The sequence below is a fragment of the Bubalus kerabau genome, chromosome 4 (assembly GCF_029407905.1).
Source record: "Bubalus kerabau isolate K-KA32 ecotype Philippines breed swamp buffalo chromosome 4, PCC_UOA_SB_1v2, whole genome shotgun sequence".
In the NCBI taxonomy this organism is placed as follows: domain Eukaryota; kingdom Metazoa; phylum Chordata; class Mammalia; order Artiodactyla; family Bovidae; genus Bubalus; species Bubalus kerabau.
The window spans coordinates 2,515,134-2,536,823 of record NC_073627.1 but is presented as its reverse complement, the minus strand read 5'-3'; the positions used below and the strand labels follow the sequence as shown (position 1 = coordinate 2,536,823).

General features: G+C 45.8%; 2 protein-coding genes across 7 annotated transcripts in view; both read left to right on the top strand.

The window, feature by feature from the left end:
- The window catches only part of ABCA10 (ATP binding cassette subfamily A member 10), a 55,239-nt gene extending 42,292 nt beyond the window's left edge, over positions 1–12,947 (top strand). For all 3 annotated transcript variants that reach the window (XM_055574997.1, XM_055574998.1, XM_055574999.1), the window contains 13 exons: positions 840–923; positions 2,963–3,054; positions 3,746–3,866; positions 4,510–4,627; positions 4,998–5,089; positions 6,186–6,364; positions 6,629–6,704; positions 6,775–6,869; positions 7,607–7,726; positions 7,832–7,972; positions 10,419–10,498; positions 11,539–11,594; positions 11,713–12,947. In XM_055574997.1, the coding sequence (XP_055430972.1) occupies positions 840–923; positions 2,963–3,054; positions 3,746–3,866; positions 4,510–4,627; positions 4,998–5,089; positions 6,186–6,364; positions 6,629–6,704; positions 6,775–6,869; positions 7,607–7,726; positions 7,832–7,972; positions 10,419–10,498; positions 11,539–11,594; positions 11,713–11,811 (1,353 nt within the window). In that variant the 3' untranslated portion in view covers positions 11,812–12,947. The remainder of the gene's footprint in view (positions 1–839; positions 924–2,962; positions 3,055–3,745; positions 3,867–4,509; positions 4,628–4,997; positions 5,090–6,185; positions 6,365–6,628; positions 6,705–6,774; positions 6,870–7,606; positions 7,727–7,831; positions 7,973–10,418; positions 10,499–11,538; positions 11,595–11,712) is intronic.
- A 5,368-nt stretch (positions 12,948–18,315) lies between these two features.
- The window catches only part of LOC129648555 (ATP-binding cassette sub-family A member 6-like), a 67,461-nt gene continuing 64,086 nt past the window's right edge, over positions 18,316–21,690 (top strand). For all 4 annotated transcript variants that reach the window (XM_055575002.1, XM_055575001.1, XM_055575000.1 and 1 more), the window contains exons 1-2: positions 18,316–18,933; positions 19,171–19,293. The gene's annotated coding sequence lies outside the window, so the exon portion shown is untranslated. The remainder of the gene's footprint in view (positions 18,934–19,170; positions 19,294–21,690) is intronic.

The window sequence follows — 21,690 nt, the reverse complement described above, 5'->3', positions numbered from 1 at the left end:
GAATTCCAAGAGGGGATTGTAACTGATTATGTTTTTCCCACTGTTACAGAACTCTCTCTTCTCACCATGAAGTGGAAGTTTCCCATTTCAATTTTGATAAATATCTGAAATTATTTTTGTGCTTAGCTCCACCTTTCCCTGTAACAGAGGACTACAGGGAAGATGTGATGTTTTATGCTCTTTGTACCACTAAGAGTCAGTAGATTGCTTTGGGGGTGAGTGGTTGGTGCAGGAAGGGAAGCAAGATACTGTTAGGAACTTCTGGGAGGATCCAAGTACCGCTGAGAATTCTGGGGACGTGACAGCAGATTTCAACTACTTCACATTTGTGTGTTCAGTCACTTCCACTAAAAAGGAACTTGTGAATCCCTACTGCACAGACCTGGGGCTTCCCAGGTGGTGCTAGAGGTAAAGGTCTTGCCTGCTAATGCAGGAGACATAAGAGATGCGGGTTTGATCCCTGGGTCAGGAAGGTCCCCTGGAAGAGGGCATGGCAATCCACTCTGGTATTCTTGCCTGGAAAATCCCATGGACAGAGGAGCCTGGCGGGCTACAGTCCATGGGGGTCACACAGAGTCGGAGACAACTGAAGTGACTCAGCACATTTGCACTCACGCTCTGCACAGAGTCAGAGTACAGAAAGTACTGGAGATTATAACCAAGGAAGGGTGTCACCTCCCGACAGATTTTAGTGTCATAGAACAAGTCTTGTCCCAATTCACAGAGCATTCCCTCGCATCCTGTGAACAGCAAGTCATGTGATACAGGTGTATTTAGCATAAGAACGTTATATTCGTGATGCAGAGAAATTTCATACAGCCCTTGCTTTTCTTCAACAGTTGTCCTCTATGTATCACAGAAGGTCCGAGAGTCAGGACTCTGAGAAGAGTGCAATTGGTGAAATGATTCTACCAATCTTCATAGTAAGAAAATATTTCTATCTGAATATATACTACATAGGATTTATAGCCACATGATGCACTTGCTCTTATTCAAAGAATGGCAAATTGAAATGCTCGCCCAAATACCTGCTCTTCCTGTTTCTACGGGCTTCCCTGGTGGCCCACTGGTAAAGAATCTGCCTGCCAACGCAGCAGACAGCCCACTCCGGTATTCTTGCCTGGGAAATCCCATGGACAGACAGAGGAGCCTGGCGGGCTACAGTCCGTGGGGGTGCAAAGAGTCGGACGTGACTGAGTGACGACCACTACCATCACCACTGCTGTGTTCTATAATCAAATATACCTTTAGGTATATTTTTCTGTATAGAGTGTATTTTTCTATATAGAGCGTATGCTTAGTCATTCGGTCATGTCTGACTTTTTCGGACCCTGTGGACTGTAGCTCACCAGGCTCCTCTGTCCATGGGATTTTTAAGGCAAGAACAGTATAGTATATACCTATAGTATATATATATAGTATATATATAGTATATATATATAGAAATTCTAAAGTCTAGATTGCTGTTATTACTGCTATTACTATACATTGCTGATATATGTATCCAAAGACAATTTGAGGTGGTTTATAAGAAATACCAAAGGTGCTGTGTGCCTAAAAATCATTTCAATATGGATTAAAACAGAAGATAATTTGAATAATGAAGAATAAAGAGAGAAAAGTAAGTGGAATTTTCTACTGGGAAAAGATACTGAAGCAAAACGTAAATATTATTTCTGTGTATTATGGTAAATGAGGAGTAGGGGGAAAGAGTGGACCACAGGCTTCTTGTTTTCTCTTTATGGCAGAAAAGGAGTTTAACAAGGGGGAACATTTTCTAAATTTTTATAAATTCATAAATGTATAAAATGTATGCATTGCACACAGATGTTTGTATACTGAACGTTTCTTCCTTTTATTTCACCGGTGTGCACGGAGACGCATCACACGTGGTGGTCTTCTGCTGACCGTGAATAATGCCAAAGTTATGCAATTATCTAACCTCCACATCGTTGTGTTTTTTTGCAACTTTTCCCCTTATAGTTGATTTCTAGTCTCAGAGAGTCATGGTTGAAATGGATGCTTGTTGTGATTTCAGTTTTCTTCAATTTCCCAGGGCCTGCTTTTTGGCCTAGCATGTGCTCCGTTCCAGGAATGTTCCATGTGGGCTTGAAAGGAATATATTCTGCTGCTTTGGGATGAAATTTATATGTATATATAAAGTCCAATTGATCTAATACATGACTTAAGGCCAATGCTGGTTTCTTTGTTTTCTGCCTAGATGATCTGTCCATTGATATAAGTGAGACATTAAAGTCTCCTGCTCCTGGGGATTCCCAGGTGGCCCAGTGGTCAAGAATCCACCAGAAGTGCAAGAGATGTAAGAGCCGTGGATTCGATCCCTGGGTCGGAAGATCCCCTGGAGAAGGAAATGGCAACCCCCTCACCCCAGTATTCTTGCCTGGGAAATCCCACGGACAGAGGAGCCTGGCAGGCTATAGTCCACGGGGTGGCAAAGAGTCAGACACGACTGAGCACGCGCGCATCACATATCACCATTATTGTGTCAGCTTCTCCTGTGTGTCTGTTAACATTTACTTTATTTAGGCGCTTCTACGTTGGATGCCTATATATTTACAGTTGGCGTCTCTTCTTGTTTGATCGATCCCTAAGTCCTGAATGTCCTTGTTTGTCTCATATCACCGTCTTTGTTTAAAGTCTGTTTTGTCTGATGTGAGCGTGGCTGCGTTTGCATGTGAGCCGTCTTTGCGTTGCAGGGAATACCTTTTTCCATCCCTTTACTTACAGTCTGTGTCTGTCTTTAGCTCTGAAGTGAGTCCCTTGTAGGCAGCATATATATAGGTTGGTTTGATAAACTTCTCCATGTGAGAAGCATTTTATAAGACTTTTACCAAATTTGTAAGAAAATGATCAAATCTCCTATGGCAGAAGGCATATACCGCCCATGGAGCTTGAATCCCAAGATGATACTAATATTCTAATCATTTTTCATTGCCTTTAGCCATACCTTCAGATCATCGTTTTTCTTTTTATTATACGGTGCCTGGAAATGAAGTATGGAAAAGAAACAATGAGGAAAGATCCATTTTTCAGGTTGGGAGAACATTAACATCTGAATATAATTTAAACATGTAATGTGTATAGCAGTTCTTTTAACATCATTTTATTAGTATGGATTTACTATCCAAACTCTTGGCTAGGCCCACTGGGAAATATTATTCTGAAAAAATAAAACAAAAACAAAAAAAATGAGGATTACTTTGAATGCAGTAATACAGTTTCGACACAGGTCTTGTGATTTTAGGCAAGTTGGGTGTTTGTCATGTGAGCTGCTCACGCAGTGGTTAAGCATCAAGCATTGTTTTTTCTCCCACTTACGGGAAGAACAGGTCTCTGAGTAGAAGACGCAGTAATGAAAAATGAGTTCATTGTGAAATGTTCTGAAAAGGCGAGAGAGGCCAGTTTTGGTGATCGTTTATGATACAACGGGATGATGACCTAGATGGTAACAGACTAAAAAGACTAAGTCTGTATTTGAGAGGATTTAAAGAGCTTGTCAATGGATGGGATAAAAAATTTTAAAGAGAATAAATAGTCAAAGAGTATTTCATGGGACTTGGCTACTGGAGGGAGTTATTACTGTCAAGGAGAATCTTGTACGTCATTAAGTAATCATTTACATTCTTGTAAAACAGAGAAAAAGAATTAAATCATTGAAGCCATATTCTCCTGGTAGTGGTTGTACAGTTAGAATTTCATTTTAATGTTTTTATTTTCTCTATAGAATCTCTCCAAGAAGAAGGGAATATCGTCCAAACCCAGAAGAACCGGAAGAAGAGGATGAAGACGTTCAAACGGAAAGGGTGAAAACGGCGAACGCACTCACTGCGTCCAGCTTGGATGAGGTGAAAGCAGGCGCCTGAGCCTCTGGTGAAGTACTGAAATGGTCAGCTTGTCTTGTAGAGTGGACAAAGTGTTGGCTTGTAGTGTGAAAACCTGCGATTGCATCCTCAATCCTTCCATTTGTAGCTCATATTCAGGTCATTACCTTTTGAAGAATTTATCTAGTCATCACTCTTAATTTTCTCTTCTTCCATTTTTTTGGTGGATTTTAATCTTCATTCATCAGAGCAGTTAAAGAATTCTGATATTCTTTATCAATTTTTAACAAAATCCCACACCTTGAAGAGTTTCAATACCATTTTGCTATATATTGAAATTGTCATGTCAATAATTCTAAATAGCGTATGAAAAAGAGTAGGTGAATTTATACTGCATTAAAATTAATAAGAAGGACAATAATGCCAAAGGCTAGGTTAGCGTAACACAAAGGAAATACATTTGCTTAGGAATTAGTTTCATAAGAAGTTGATAAAGAAGTCCTCAATTGTAAATGTACATTTGAGAGTTTTATTTGAAACAAGAGGCTGAATTACTATTGGCACAAAAACCTGGTTAAATTCATAGCGTAGGAAATGAAAGGTGAAACATGAATGCACAAAATATGAAATACTTAAGAGGAAAATCATGCTCTCCCATGTTTTCTAGAAGCCAGTAATAATGGCAAGCTGTTTACACAAGGAATATAAGCAGAAAAAGAAAAGGTGCTTTTCAGCAAGAAAGACGAAAACAGCCATTCGGAATGTTTCCTTCTGTATTAACAAAGGTTTGGATAATGTATTGTTTATCAGGATGTTCCTTATTCTCTAGTTTTAGCACTATGAAGGGAATGATTTTCCATTCTTTCAGTCTGTTCATATATCTCAGTTAACACGTAATTATAAAAATACTTGACTTGCTGGCAGAGAGACGTTTTTATTTCAAAATCCTGTCCCAGATCAAATGTCAAGAAAACCAACTGATCTTGGATCCAGATGTCCAAATTCTTCTCATGTAAATCCGCAGTCTTTTCATTCATATATAAATGACAAAGATGCTGTCTGAAAATGCTATTTTATTTCAAACATTCCTGAGCTAAGTGATTTTACGTTAGTCAACTTTTTAAGAACAAAAAGTGATGGTGAGCCTTTTTCCAGGTGAAGTGCTGGGATTGCTGGGGCACAATGGAGCTGGGAAAAGCACTTGTATTAAGATGATAACTGGAGACACAAAGCCGACTGCGGGAGTGGTACGTGGCGTGGGGGGCGGCCCAGCTCACAGCCGGGGAAATGTCCTGTTCATTGTCAGCGGCCTCTTCTGTTGTTCTCATCAGTCAGTCAAATGGTTTCTGTTTTACTGAAGTATAGCTGATTTAGCGTTGTGCGGATATCTGCCATGCAGCAGTTCCGTTCAGTCGCCTGGTCATGTCCGTCCCTTTGCGACCCCGGGGACTGCAGCATGCCGGGCTTCCCTCTCCAGCAGCATGACTCAGTTATACACACATATGCATTCTTTATTTTTTACATGCTTTTCCATTATGGTTTATCACAGGATGTTGTATATAGTTCCCTGTGCTCCAATAGGACCTCGCTGTTTATCCATCCTGTGTATATATTTTTATATATGTATATAGTTTGCTTATTACCAACCCCAAACTCCCAGTTCACCCGCTCCCTCCCCACGTCCTCCTTGACAACCACAAGCCTGACCTCTATGTCTGTGAGTCTCTAGATAAGTTTATTTGTGCCATATTTTAGATTCCACACATAGGTGCTACTGTGCGATATTTGTTTTTCTCTCATGACTGACTTCACTTAGTGAAATAATCTGCAGTTGCATCCATGCTGCTGCGCATGGCGTTCTTTCGTTCCTTTTCGAGGCTGCACATCCATCGTACGTGCGTGCCCCATCCTCTCTATCTGCTCCTCTGTCGATGGATGCAGAGGTTGTCCCTTGTCTTGGCTGTTGTGACTACTGCTGCCCTGAACATAGGGCTGCATGTATTTTTTTTTTGATGATAATTTCATCTGGGTATACACCCAGGACTGCGATTGCTGGACCACGTGGTAATTGTCCTTTACGTTTTCCGAGGAGCCTCCATACTGTCTTCTGTAGTGGCTGTACCAGCTTGCATTCCCACCAGCGGTGTAAGAAGGCTCCCTTTTCTCCACACTCTCTCCAGCATCAAATGATTTTTTTAAAAAAAGAATAAACAGATGAACTTATAAACCCCTCTTGCATGCTGAAGAAGGGCTGTGGCTGAATGGTCGTTTCTCCCTCCTTCAGCAGTGGGAGGAGGGTCGCAGCGGCAGGCAGGTGACGCTGACGTTCGCTGTTCGATGCAGGTGGTTTTCAGGGACAGCGGAACACTTCCGACACGACAGGCAGGCAGCGGCTTCAGGCATCTGGGGTACTGTCCACAGGAGGACGTGCTGTGGCCCGACCTCATGGTCCGAGAACACCTGGACTTGTACTCGGCCGTGAAAGGCCTGACCAAGGAGGAGGCTGCTCTGAGCATTTCAAGGTGCAGCACAAAGCCTCCAGCACACGGTTTGTAGCTGGAGGAAGGGGGGACACAGAACTTACTCAGGAAACATGGAAAGGAGATGATGTACCGTGCCTCTAACTTCCATGCAAATAAAATGATTGAAAATCTGAACGAGAACCAAGTCATGACATGTATTGTTTGGGGCTCTGTGAATGAGGCTTCGTGCACGTCTCTCCGACTGAAAGTGCTGGGGTGCCCTAGACGTTTTGGGCACGGACGTAATCAGAGTGCTTCCCGCAGGCTGGCGGACGCGCTGAAGCTACAGGACCAGATGGCACTCCCCGCCAAGGCCTTACCCGAGGGGGCCAAGAGAAAGGTAGGACCGGGCCGCCCCCCGCCCCCGCGCGTGCCCAGGCCGGCACCGACGCGGCTCCTTTCTGTTGCAGCTGAGCTTCGCGCTGAGCGTCCTGGGGAGCCCGGCCGTGCTGCTCCTGGACGAGCCGACCACAGGGATGGACCCCGAGGGGCAGCTGCAGATGTGGTGAGGGGCGTCATACGAAGTGTCGGTGCCAACCGTCTGAGTCTAGAGCGATGGCTCATTGAGTTTTCACGTTTTCTCCACTAACCTTTGAGGCTCAGACCCTCTATTGTTTGATTCACTGAAACTCAACATATTGATGGCTCAGATGGTAAAGAATCTTCCTGCAATGCAGGAGACCCGGGTTCTATCCCTGGGTCAGGAAGATCCCCTGGAGAAGGAAGGGCAACCCACTCCAGTGTTCTTGCCTGGGAAATCCCGTGGACAGAGGGGCCTGGTGGGCTACGGTCCATGGGGTCACAAAGAGTCGGACCTGACTGAGCAACTACCACTCACTCACTCAGATTTCCTCAAGGAAGGCAAAAATTGACATTTTAAGAATCAAATGGACTCTTGAAGGCGCTCGATCGACTTCTTTCTCTTGCTGGTCCTCCCGCTGCCTATTTCTTCCTGATTTATTTTTCAGTTGTTGAAAACCCTGCAGTGTGGTGTTCTCCTGCTCTTCAAACAAACACCGAGTCAGGCACACTTTTAAGACATCTGCTTTTCATTCTAAGAGCCTGTTGACGTGATGATATAATTACCTAACACATGACAATTTTTCTTCTTTCTCTCCAAAGATTTTTTTTTTCTTGCAACATAATCTAAGCATTCTCTGTTGAGCCTTCCTTGGTCATTCCCGTTCATCTATTTTCCCAGATGACTTTTGAAGTGCAAACAGTCCCTTACTCTGTCTCTAGGCAGGCAATCCAGGCCATTGTTAAAAGCTCGGCGAGGGGTGCCCTGCTGACCACCCACTCCATGGCTGAGGCGGAGGCCGTGTGCGACCGCGTGGCCATCATGGTGTCCGGGAGGCTGAGGTGGGTGCCTGGGTGGCGCGCGGACCCCTCCCCCGCATCCGCAGGGGCGGAGAGCCCAGGAGGCGTCTCTTGTCTTTCAACTCTTCTTTCCCTTCCCTGGACCAGGTGTATCGGTTCCGTTCAGCATCTGAAAAGCAAGTTTGGCAAAGACTATTTACTGGAGGTGAAGGTAAAGGCGCTCACCCTGGTGGAGCCTCTGCACATGGAGATTCTCAAGCTCTTCCCCCAGGCTGCTCGGCAGGAGAGGTGAGGGCCGCCCCAGGTGCGAGGCCTCCAGCACTCACGGCCTCCGCTCGTCCAGAGGGCGGGAAGAGGGAGCCCCGGAGGCCTGTCGGTTACAGACAGGCTGTGGAGGGGCCACTAGGAAGGAGGAGGGGCCTCCCTGGCCGCCCAGCCATAAAGAGTCCGCCTGCGATGAGGGCTTTGATCCCCGGGTCGGGAAGATCCCCTGGAGGAGGAAATGGCAACCCTCTCCAGTATTCTTGCCTGGGGAATCCCATGGACAGAGGAGTCCGGCGGGCTACAGTCCATGGGGTCGCAGAGAGTCAGACACAACTTAGCAAATAAACAGCAACAAGGACGCACAGGAGACAGACAGCAACTGAAAGTTATTCTCAGTGAGTGTTTCGTGTTAACGGGTGGACAGTATGCATGTCCCTGTGTGTAAACTGTGGAATGACAGAGATTAGGGGGAAAAGTACAAGCTTGATCAATTTAATGGTTTTTTTAAATAGACAATGAAAATTCTGTATCGGTCTATAACATTTTACCAAATACGAAATTACACCAAGAGCTCGAACAGACTCACATGCCTCAGAAAGGCTGACTTTACCTTAATGGGGTTTAAGATGTCCCTGGGGATTCTGCAGGCGGGAACGCTGGAGTGGGTTGGTTTCCTGCTCCAGTTGGGGTTTGGATTTATCTCTCCCACTGACTTCTTTGGCCCCATCAGCTCTTAGTCACAGCCCACAGGCTCTTCCCTGACTCACGTGGACTCTTTCCTGTGGCCCGCAGACTCTAGCTTTGGCTCGTGGGCTTAGTTGCTCCTAGGCATGTGGGATCTTAGTGCCCCAATCAGGGATCAAACCTGAGCCCCCCTGCATTGCAGGGTGGATTCCTAACCCCTGGACCACGGGGAACTTCCCTGACTCTATCTTAAATTAATTGATTATAAATCATTTGATCCTCCCTATAGTTCCTTTGGGCTTTCCTGGTGGCTCAGATGGTAAAAAATCTACCCGCCATGTAGGAAATCCAGTTCCTATCCCTGGGATGGGAAGATCCCTGGGATGGGAAGATCCCCCTGGAGAATAGAATAGTTCCTTTGAAGTTGTGTGAGGTCAGCTGTGAGTTACAAATAAAGATAAGCAAACCCAGGTGAATAGCAGACTGAGCCGGAATTTCACTGAAAGGTGTACAAGGTTCTTACAGTGCTTGAGGCCTTTTGAGGAAAAAGTATTAGCAAAGGAAGATGCAAATGAATGAGGGAATGACATTAAGGGCGGACTTTAAGGCTGAGCAGGTTTGGCCGGTGGAAGGATGGGGATGAGAGTCACTCTTTTGAGAAAACATCACGTGTAAACGCTCAAGTCAAGAGTAAGCTCTGTGCACAGAAGACGGAGAGAAAGCTCACATCCATGATGTGTAAAGAGATGTCTGTACATTTGTTCTCTACCTGTGTCCCTGTTTCTGCTCTGCATATACGTGTCTGTACACTTGTTCTCTACATGTGTGTCTCTGTGTCTGCTCTGCAAATAGGTTCATCTGTACATTTGTTCTCTATATCTGTGTCTCTGTTTCTGCTTTGCAAATAGGCTCATCTGTACCGTTTTTCTAGATTCCACATACATACGTTAATGTACGATATTTACTTTTCTCTTCAAGGGGGAAGGGGCTGTGGGGTGAATCAGGGAGATGACTGATAGTATGTATAAAATAGACAATTAATGAGAACCTACTGAAGATCATGGGGAACCCTACTCAGTGCTCTGTGGTGATCTAATGGGAAAGAAATGCAAACCAGAGGGGATAGTATGTGTATCCATATGAGGCTGATTCATTCTGCTGCACAGCAAAAACCAACACAACAGTGTAAAGCAACTGTGCTCCAGTAAAAATTAACTCAAAAACCCCTGAAGACATAATAAATAAAAAGGAGAAAGTTATTAAGTGTGTGTGAATTTAATTCTTTTGAGAAGTCTAAAGGAGAAGGACCAAAGAATGCTCACTGAATTGTGCAACATGAGGTCCTGGATGGACATATTTGGGAAGGCTAGAGGTCAGGGAAGAATTTTTTAAAGGGAGAGAGCGATACAAGTTTTAATTCTTGTACAAAAGATCGAAAACAAGAAAATTTGATTAAAAGGTTCCAGGGAGCATAGAAAGATTGGCTTTTGAGAGGAAGAAATAAAATATAAAAGAAAGACACCACAGGCTAAGTGTGAAAGCATATCAGAGTGATTTTTCAGAATTTATGTTGAACAGTAAGTTATGGGCAAGCAGATTTTTGTCCTAATCAAATTTTTATGACGAAAGATAATTTTTTGGCTCAGATTCATGCTTTATCAAATTAAACTATTTGCTTTTTATTTAAAGGAAACTTTTTAAAAATTCTTGGGTTATTTTAGCTGTCAAGGCCTTCCCAATATTGTAATGTTGAAGGATAGTAACTCTCACTCTTTCCTCCTCCCAGATATTCGTTCGTGATGACATATAAATTGCCCATAGAGGACGTTCACCCTCTGTCTCAGACCTTTTCCAAATTAGAGGCAGGTGAGTTTAGACTGTTGAAACTTAATGTACTGTAAATATTTTCATGTGGAATGAATATCACATAACTTCAAGTACAAAATGTATAGCATCAGTCAAGCCTTGGAAAATTTCCCCTGGAATAGTCTTAAAAATCTTAAAGGGAATGCATGGGCGACCCTAGACTTGGCTTCACATCACCCGATTCCCCCTCTGCTCACGAGGAAATAAGTCAGAACACTCTGTCCTGGTTCCCTTGCATACCATTGGAGCATAATTATCGTTGTGGCGTCCCAAAGAACACCAAGGCGAGCTTCTGGCAGCTCCGGGTTTGTCAAAGTCAGAGGCACAAGGAGCAGAAACTTGGAGCCACAGATTCAGTCTAACTGTGAATACCTTCTACTCCACTGATCCGTGTGCTTATGTCGGTGTTGGGACGACTGAAAACACGCAGGGACGAGACTGGCGAGTCAGGGTCGGAGAGGCGATTCTGAACTGGTTTCAGAGGCGCTGATCACAGCTCATGCTGGGTGTTTCTGGTACCTTGACATGTGAGAAGCATGGCGTTTACTGAACGGGGACCGGCAGGGAGTACACTCCATGGATCTGTAAATACAGACTGAAGGAGCAGAGCCTGAGGCGGTTAGATGTATCACTGACTCACTGCGGGAGACAGTGAAGGGCGGGGAGCCTGGCGTGCTGCGGTCCACGGGGTCGCAAAGAGCTGGACACAACTTAACCGCTACACAACAACAAAGCGATGCTCAGCAGTTGATTTGGAGGCCAAAGCACACAGGCACAGAGACTCAGAAGGCTACACGCTGAAATAGCACACACGGTTCTCGGTAACGAGAAGGAGGCTTACAGGTCATTTACACGTGAATGCAGTGCTCTTTTGACTAGCCGTATCAGCACTCTTTAATTTATCCTTCAAGAAAATTCAGTTTACTTGGCCCATATCTTAAAGTATCTCCTGGATTCGAAATTGCTGTTAACGTTGCTGGCTTTGAAAATACTTCTGATGACAAATGTGCCGGTCCTAACGTCAGCCCCTTTACTCGCAGTGAAACAGACCTTCAACCTGGAAGAATACAGCCTTTCCCAGGCCACCTTGCAGCAGGTGAGGTTTTCAACCCTCGAGCATCAACCTAGGGCATCTTTGTGTAAGTCTCTGGGTACTCCCACCTTTCAGAAACACCCTGACATGGTCGTTCCCTTCTTTATTTTCTCCGACTTAGGTATTCTTAGAACTCTCCAAAGAGCAGGAGCTGGGGAATTTGGATGATGCCGTGGATACGACAGTCAGATGGAAACTTCTGCCACAGGAAGGGTCCTAAGACCCTGAACCTCCTCGTGTCAGATGTGAGCTCTCACTGCATCCTCAGTTCCCGTAACTGTAGAAGAAGCTCTTGTTACTGAAGTTAACAGAGCATTCAGTAGTTTAGACATTCAATAACGGTTAAGGCTTTTATATTTTTTTATTTGATGTGGACCATTTTTAAAGATCTTATTGAATTTGTTACAGTACTGCTTCTGTTTTATGTTTGGGTTTCTTGCCCCTGTGTCACATGGCATATCTGCTCCCGGGCCAGGGACGGAACCCACACCCCCTCCATCGGAAGGAGAAGTCTTAACCACTGGATCTCCAGGGAAATCCTGTGATTAGGGTTTTAAATGGCTTTTTAAATTTTAGAATGGAGAGCAGAGGCAAAGATAGGGAAACGCAGCAGACAAAGTTAATGTAATCAGACGCTACACTGATCAGGCCTGTTTTGTGTTTAATTCATAAATCACATGATGTTAACATGTGCTGTGTTGTTCAATAAGGTTGACTGCTCAGCACGTGTTACAAATAAAATCTTGTAGGCTTTTTAACCCTAGACTTTAAGCTTTAATCTTTTTAAAGCATTATTTACTTAAGTGAGTGAAGTTGCTCAGTCGTGTCCGACTCTTTGCGACCCCATGGACCGTAGCCTACCAGGCTCCTCCATCCATGGGGTTTTCCAGGCAAGAATACTGGAGTAGGTTGCCATTTCCTTCTCCAGTGATTTACTTAAGTACCAACTTAATGTGATACGGACCGTCAGAAGATCTAAAAAGCTGATAGATAAAAGGACACAGCTTTTAGACTTAATCATATAATCTGATTATAAAATGAATAAATGCTGGTTTCAGGGTGTATAGAAATTATGTGAGTGAAGATAACAGGAATCTGTAGTAAAACCACAGTAAATATTTTGGCTGACTTATGTTCAACATGCTTTTCAGAAATACTTTTTCGAAGTTGGCATCAGTGAGCCTAGTAATTCTTTATATTTCTCACTTACCATTTCCGGGATGTCTCCCATGTCGTTATAACCCTTCTGCGTTCTGTAGCAACTTCATGGCATTCCTCTGGTGATCAACCATGTCAGCCTTTTTCCTGTTCCCTGACAGTCTGGTTCCATGCACATTTATAAATAAAGCTGGGATGACCTGCGTTGAAGTCTCATTTGATATAGTCTTAAGAGTATGGAGCTCAGATATCAACTCTTAGCTCTCTGCTCTGTGAGACTTTGCTGTCTGTTCTCTGACCCATAGAAAAAGTCAGTGTCCATCCTCGGCTTGCAAGCCAAGGAAGCAATAGGAACTTTTCATCTCAGGCTCCTTGACTCTGACTTTGCTCACCTGCTGACCTCTCTTATCTGCTCTGTGGTCAGCTCCTTTGTCTCCAGCTTGGCACTGACCTAGAGGTAAGATTTGTCCCCTTACCTAGACTCTTACAAACGGCTCTTTCCACCACTATTGGGGGGATTTGTTTTGTGGCTGTGATGGATCATCACCATTGGTCAAACGAGGAGCTCAGTGAAGAGCAGCAGCTTCCTCCTGACCCGGGAGAGTGCTCAAAGTGTGCGTAAAAATTTGACATGTATTTCAAGCCAGATGTTATTTCATATACATTACAGTTAGTCCCCTAGACGTGAATGAGTTCCATTCCAAGAGCATGTTCGTACATCCAATTTGTTCAAAAGTCCAACACAGGTAGCCTAGGTACCCAACTAACACAGTCATCTGTACAGTCCTGTACTGTAGCAGGTTTATAATACTTTTCACACAAATAATACATTAAAAACAAAAGTAAAGCACTTTTAATCGTACAGCACAGAACGTTGAAAAGTGCAGTGGTACAGTATGACAGCTGGCACACAGGCTGCCATCAGTGAACGGGCAGGACGAGCCACTGACTGGGGAGACGGAGGTGGGGACGGCAGAGCTGAAGGGTCGCCCACGCCTGTTGGTGGCACAGTGTCTGGTTCCTTAAAAGAGGAGCCCGGCGAAAAGCAGCACCCGCCACTGTCCACAAATGTTCTCACTGCAGTCGGATGGGAAATGGTCAAACGAGATGCAGCAAGCTGTGCGATGTCCTCGGACGCAGCTATTTGCCAGCCGACACCGTCAGCTGTCAGAGAAAGTCACCTCCTCTAGCAGATTTCTTTAGCTGCTTTGAGCAGGGTGCCCTGGACTTTGACTTTGTAAATTTCCTGCTGCTTTAAATGGAGACCATGCAACTCTGCTCAGCTTCATTCCTTCTGCCCTTACAATGGTGCCTTTCCGGCCGGTGCCCATGGCCACAGAGAAGGCATGGTAGGACCACCAGGTAAGCACAGTTTGGGAATAGTAGGTAGAACTTCTCCATGTTTTCAGCACAATGTCTTAACTAATTGCAAAATCCTCACATCCTTGGGGATTTCATATTTCACAAATGTCTACGCCTGGTAGCATTTCCTGGGTTCCTGGGTTTCTCCAGTGGCAAGAACTGGACTCACACTTGCTGACTCAGGTAAGGAGGGGCTTGTTGTAATCCCAGGCGTAGCCCAGAATAGCAGCAGGCCTCTAAGAGCCGTCCTGAAGGTCTTCCTGCAGGCAGATGCCCCCGCGTGTCCCTGACTGGGAGCATGTGCGGCCTCAGTGGCGCCCCCCAAGCCTTGCTGTGCATCATGACAGGCTGACCTCCTCCTCCAGGTGCCCAGCTCAGTGCGTCTGCACCTAGCCTCCTTCTACTTAAAGTCCTTGTTTACTTCAAGTCTCACCTTACGCCACGGCCTCCTCTGTTCCTCCTGCCTCCTCGCCTCTCTCCGTGGTCCTTGGCTTCCTCTGTTTCCCAGTTCTCATCCCAGAGAGCTGAAGCTTGAGGTTGGCTTTGCTTCTACTTGGACTATCTTTACAACCAACAGCACACAGGCTAAATGCGAGGCCTCGGATCCACCGTACAAATGACGGTCAGCCCTCCGTTAAGAACGACCCTGGGGCCTTCCCTGGCAGTCCAGTGGCTGAGACTCCGTGCTCCCAACGCAGGGGGCTCAGGTCCCATCCCTGATCAGGGAACTAAAAGTTTGCACGCCGCCACAAAGATCAAAGATTCTGAGTGCCACAACTAAGAGCCGGAGCAGCCAAAGAAATGAATAAATAGATCTTTTTTAAAAGAAGCGCCCTGGCCTTGTGCCTCCAGAGGGCAGTGTCCCCTGAGGCAGCTCTGAACCACTGTGTTCATCATGTTCAATAAAACCCATCAGAGTTCAACTCCTACATAGAGTGTGTGTCCGTCCACACAGCCCTCCCTCCCATTGCAGATGCATGAAATTTCAGGTGAAATAAGACAAAACCACTTCAATACCTTAAGTTCAATAAGCTTCAGCCTGTGTCGCAGGGACCCAGCATCATACTGAACCCAGATATCAACCACCAAGAGTGCGAATAGAATGTGTGTGCCCACCTGAGATGCAGTGGTTTATCGTGGGTGAGAAGCAAGGACTTAGGACGATTCTGCATGAAGCCGGCTCCTGTGAAAGGCCACTCAGGCTGGGGCAGGGGACGCCTGCCACCTGGGAAGCTGGTCCAGACACTGGCTAGAAAAAAAGTCCGAACTGTACTCAAGTGGCAGGACAAGAATTTATCCTATCCATGGGGTCCAGGAATCCCAACTGAAAAAGCCAACCTGTGTCATCAGAAACACGAGTTAACAAGTATTGGCGAGGATGTAGAGAGACGGGAGCACCTGTGGGCTGTGGTGGGGACCTCAGCTGGGGCAGCTGCTGTGAAAAACAGGATGGAGTGGCCTTGAAAAGTCAAAACCAGAACAATCGTATGATCCAGCAAGCCCACCAGAGGTTGCAGATCCAAGGGAACTGAAAACAGGATATTAAAGAGGTGTCTGCCCTTCCCTGTTCACCGCAGTGTCATTCACAAGAGCAATGATGAGGAAACCACCTGAGTGCCCTTTCGCAGATAAAGAAGGTCACACACACACACACACACACACACACACACATGAGGAACACTACTCAACCACAGGACAGCGGGATATCCTGCCGCTCGTGGCAGCATAGAAGGAACCTGAGGGCATTATCCTAGTGAACCTAGAGAAAGACAGACCTGTGTGATCTCACTTAAATGTGGAGTCTAGGGAAGCCAAGCTCACAGAAGCCGTAGAGCGGTGGTCTCCAGGGTGGAGGGTGGGAGAAATGTGGAGACACTGGTCAAAGGATGTAGACTTCAAGTTATAAATGAATACTCCTGGGGATCTAATATGCATCAGGATGACCTTCGTTAACAATATTACATTCTTGGCAGTTGCTAAGAGGGTAAATCCTAAACAGTCTCACCACAGAAAAGAAATGGTAATTATGTGACGTCATGGCAATTGCAGGACGTTGTGTTAGCTAACACACATCATCATTTTTTGATACAGGAGTGTATCAGATCAGCACTTTGTATATCTTAAAAACGTACACAATCCTGTATGCCGGTTACATGTCAATAAAGCTGGGGGGTAGTCAGCCTAAAAGGGGCCAGTGGAACAGCTAGGAGGCACAGGAGGTCAGGCAGACAATAAGGTTAGGCAGACAACAAGGTCTGTGCAAAATGTGGCTTGTTCCCAAAGCAGCAGGAGAGCCGACCGACACAGAGGCCTCTCTGAAAAGAGAGGAAGCAGTGAGATGGCAGGCTGGCCGGAGGCAGAGCTCACGGGCATTGCCAACAGCCAGATGTTCGTAACACGCAGCGTTTGAAGCAGAGCAGATGCTGATGGGTTGAATACAGAAGCCAGTGCCTCTGATGATGTAGCAGGATGGCTCTAGATGGGACTGAAAATGCTCACGGTCTCCATGGAGCACTGAGCTGAGCTCCCTGTGCTGTGCAGGCTCCCACTGGCTGCTTTACACGTGGCAGTGCTCATAGGTCTGGGGGTGAGGGTGGGAGGGAGCGCCACGAGGGAGGGGGTGCGTGTACTCACATAGCTCACTCACGTAACACAGTACCTGACACAGCGTCGTGAAGCAACTCTACCCCAGTAAAGATATAAAACGAATGGCTGCGGATAAAATGAATGGACATTTACTGCCTAGACATTCTCACTCCATCTGGTTTTTAAAAATTGGTGTAAAATATATGTATAAGATTTGCTTGAAATAAAGTAGACACAGGTATTATAGGAATAGGAACATTTATAGGAAATACCTAGAACAGGCAATTTCACAGAAGTGGAAAGAATAATAAAGGTTCAGGGTGAATGGGGAGTTAACAGTTTCAGATTTCCTGTTTTGGATAATGAAAGAGTTTTGGGACCAGATAGTGATGACCACTGCATGACACTGGGAATGTGATGAATGTCATGGAATTGCACACTTAAAAACGGTTCCGATCGCACATTTAATCCTGCTTTCTAAAATACAATTTAAAATAATTCTGACATAATACATGATTGCTATAAAAAAAATCATACACTGTAAAGCCGTCTAAGCTATGGAAATTCTCTTGCTTAGTTAATACATTTTTCTATCCTATACATGTAGGATAATAGAAACTCACTTGTTTTGAAATTGTCTTATTTAACAACATACTATGAACATCACACCTTCTCATTTGATTGTGTTTGTATGTCATTGCTCGTGACGCCTGTATGTTAGTTCAGTGTTTGGATGTACCCACAAGGTTTAGTTGGAAATTGATTGAAAGATATTTAGGTTCTTTCTAAACCTCCCTTTGTAAATAACGCTGCAACTAAGGCGGTTGCTCGTGGTCTTTGGTGACCGTCCTCCTGCTCCCTTGGAGTCTGTTGCTGGAATGCCTGGGTCAGAAGTTTTGTCGGTGGCTAGGCTTTCAGCCTGAGGCTCCCCGGAGTGTCTCAGGTACTCTGCAGACAGGTGCCCGACTCTCCATCGAAGTCAGCCCCTCTACAGCAGCAGTCTCCCGATAAAGGAAGGGATTAGAATCTGCTGGCAATCAGGACAGCTCAAGTGCCCATTTCCAGAGCTCACTTTGCTGTGTTTGTTGTTGTTATTGTTGTCTAGTCGCTCAGGCGTGTCTAACTCCTGCGACCCCCTGGTCTGCAGCCCACCAGGCTCCTCTGTCCATGGATTTCCCAGGCAAGAATACTGGAGTAGGTTGCCATTCCCTTCTCCAGGGGATCTTCCTGACCCAGGAATCGAACTCAAGTCTCTTGCATTGGCAGGCAGGTTCTTTACCACTGAGCCAGACCTTTATTCTATTTGCTATAGATAAAATGAAAAAAAGAAACCAAAAAAGATGGCATACATAGATTGCCATCTCCGATAGATGAACGGTGTGATCGGTGGAAAGGGAGTGGCATACATAGATCGCCGTCTCCGATGGATGAACGGTGCGATCGGTGGAAAGGGAGTGGAATTTGAAAACCCCTGTTCTGTTCTCCCTCCTTGGGGGAGATTCCTGGAAGCATGAGCAAGCTACGGGGACGTCCCACCTGGCACTGAAGCGAGGTGCTAGGAATAGAATGTTCCTTCTCCCAGGGGCATGACACTGTATTTCTCCCTCCTCAGAGCCAGCCTGAGGATCACACGGAGTGGAAAAAAGCGTCTCATCAGTTAACACCACCACTGCGATGACCACATAGCACATAATGAAGCTACAAAAAAAAGGAGAAAAGTAACCATGACCAAATCGGCTTCCAAGAGGGTCCACGACAACTGACTGTTGTGCTGAGCGATCTAGACCTCTGTGTGATATGGAAAACTTATTGGCTAGAAGAGGAGAATTCGACTAGAGAAAGATTGAGCCTTAGTAGAACAGTCAGCAAAGCTCTCTACAGAGACGAACACAAACTCCAGAAGCAGGGACATTCTTAAAAAGTGCTGTTGTGAACTCTGCGTGAGTCACATTCAGAAGCGCTGGCTGAGCTCACATCAGTTTCCCCTTCTGCGGGGCCAGCTTATCTCCTCTCGTCAGGCTCACGGGCTGGGCCCATGTGACTCCAAACCGAGGATAAGAGAAGCCTGGAGTGCTGCCAAGCCCGGCCAGAGCCCCCCAGAGGTCCGAGTGAGCGCTGACGTGCAGGCAGCTGGGGAGACTTAACAGACGCACCTACAAGCGCCTCGTGCTGAAATTCTGTCCTCGGGCAAAGCTGTTACAGTCCTGACACTTGATCCTAGAGATTCCGGCCACAGGTAGGTGTCTGTATACGTTCTTCATAAAGCAGTTAAGCAAAATGTGGAAGCGTGTACGAGAAAAGGCAGAAAAGGAGAAGAAGTAGACGGATGGCTGAAGCGACTGCTGCGGCTGAAATTCCAGAAACCCCGTGGCTAGAGCTAACAGGCCGCCAAGGTGCTGAGCTCTAGTTTACTCGAAAGCTTCTTTATTTAGAAAGTGAGCCATGACCACGTATTTTGTTTTGCTTCATTCAGGTTCGTTTATAATCTTGGAAAACCAAGCCACCCAAAGCTTACCCTCTTTCTGAACACACGGAGAACACTCTCTGCCATGAACCTGAAAGCTTAATCTGGGAGCCAGCGGACCAAACCATGCTGGTAAGAAAGAAGCGGCACCAACCGTCTCCACGTAGGGGTCCCCCATGAGGAGACCCTTCCTCATATAGACCTTCAGTGCCTGGCCTCTCATTCTCTATCACAGTTGCCAGGCAACACCCCAGTTTTGGTTAAACCTGTATGACGGAGATCAGCACTGGGAGAAAACAAACGTGAACAAGATGAATAAAAGGACTCTATTTTTTGTACTTATTTATTCATTCATTTGGCCACATTGCATCTCGTCGCAGCAGGCAGGATCTTTCGCTGCCACGCGTGACTTCTCTAGGTGTGGTGCCTGGGCTCAGTGGTTGCAGTGAGTGGGTTCTCTGCAGTGACTCATGGGCTCCGGAGGGCACGAACTCCACAGCTCTATGGCATGTGAGATCTTAGTCACCCACCAGGGATCGAACTGGCGTCCCCTGCATTGCAAGGCGGATTCTTAACCACTGGGCCACCAGAGAAGTCCCCCAAAAGCCTCATTTTAAGTGAATGAATGTGCCTTCATGTGGAGCCATAGTCTGCCTGCCAACTCCACTGCACCCCCCGACATAGTCGCTCTTTCACTGAATTGGATAACCAACTCAATGACTTCGTCAAATACATTGCTTCTCAGACTCAAACACCTCATTCTTTTCTTAAACTCTCAGGAGAAGACATTGTATTCCTCTTGACTGTGAAATGAAAGCAATTACAAGAGAATGTCTTCGCATACTTTCACAACCTCAGCATCCAACCAGGCTTCCTTGGGCTTCCCTTGTGGCTCAGATGGGAAAGAACCTGCCTCCAATGCAGGGGACCTGGGTTCAATCCCTGGGTTGGGAAGATCCCATGGAGGAGGGCATGGCAGCCCACTCCAGTATCTTGCCTGGAGAATTCCATGGACAGAGGAGCCTGGCGGGCTACAGTCCATAGGGTTGCAAAGAGTCAGACACGACTGAGCGACTAAACCCAGCACAGCCCATTGACTTTCTTCCCATTAATGTGAATATCATTCCCGTTCATGTGGTGAAAAACATTCCTCCGTTTAAGGCCAAGATCCACACCTGGGCTCCTGGCCCCACCACATTGCCGCCCCCTGCCCCCCTTATTCAAGCACATTCAAATGCCCGACCACCCACAAGGGCTGCTTGTTAGGTGAAATGGAGATTCCTAGTGGAGGACAGTAACCCAAATAACTTTGGGTCCCCAAGACAACCTAAGGGGAAACAGTGGCATGATACACACATGAAATCCTGTTCTTGTCCATTCCCATGTCAACTTCATCTGTGGTCCCAACTAGCAATTATAACTCTACAAAGTCATAGAAATCTCTAAGATTCCTAAATCTCTAAGAATTTCTCAGATTCTAAATTGCTAAGATTCAGCAGATCTGAAGAAATGTGTAGTGGACCAAAAGCTCTGCTTCCTCTTTCACAAAATTGTTTACAGTAAATGAATACTTTGTTGTTGTTGCTCAGTCGCTAAGTAATGCCTGACTCATTGTGACCCCATGGACTGCAGCCTGCCAGACTTCCCTGTCCTTCACTATCTCCCTGAGCGTGCTCAAACTCATGTCCATAGAGTTGGTAATGCCATCCAGCCATCCCATCCTCTGTCGTCCCCTTCTCCTCCTGCCTTCAATCTTTCCCAGCATCAGAGTCTTTTCCAATGAGTCAGCTCTTCGCATTAGGTGGCCAAAGTATTGGAGCTTCAGCTTCAGCATCAGTCCTTCCAATGAATATTCAGGGTGGATTTCTTTTAGGATTGACTGGTTTGATTTCCTTGCTATCCAAGAGACTCTCAAGAGTCTTCTCCAGCATCACAGTTTGAATGCATCAGTTCTTCAGCACTCAGCCTTTTTTATGGTTCAACTCTTACATCTGTACATGACTATTGGAAAAACCATAGCTTTGACTGTACAGACCTTTGTTGGCAAAGTGATGTCTCTGCTTTTTAATATGCTGTCTAGGTTTGTCATAGCTTTCCTTCCAAGGAGCAAGCATCTTTTAATTTCATGGATCAGGAAGATCCCCTGCAGGGGAGCATGGCAACCCACTCCAGCATTCTTGCCTGGAGAATCCCATGGACAGAGGAGCCTGACGGGCTACAGTCCATGGGGTCGAAGAGAGTTGGACATGACTGAAGCGACTTAGCGCAGCACAGCACATGTTTTGAAAACTCACAGCAAAATAGTTGTTGAAGTTTTGTTTGTTTTTAGTTCTGCATAGGATACACTGATATTCTAATCTGAGGACTCACATCTTCAATTCCACAAAAATATCATACCTGTGCTTATTTATTCCCTGTATGTTCCCTGTTATAAAATGCCTCCTGAGTACTGTACAGTCCTGTGAAGCTTCTCGATTCATGCAGAGCCATGCGGTCCAGCTTTATAACCTGTGGCAGACAGGGTCAAGG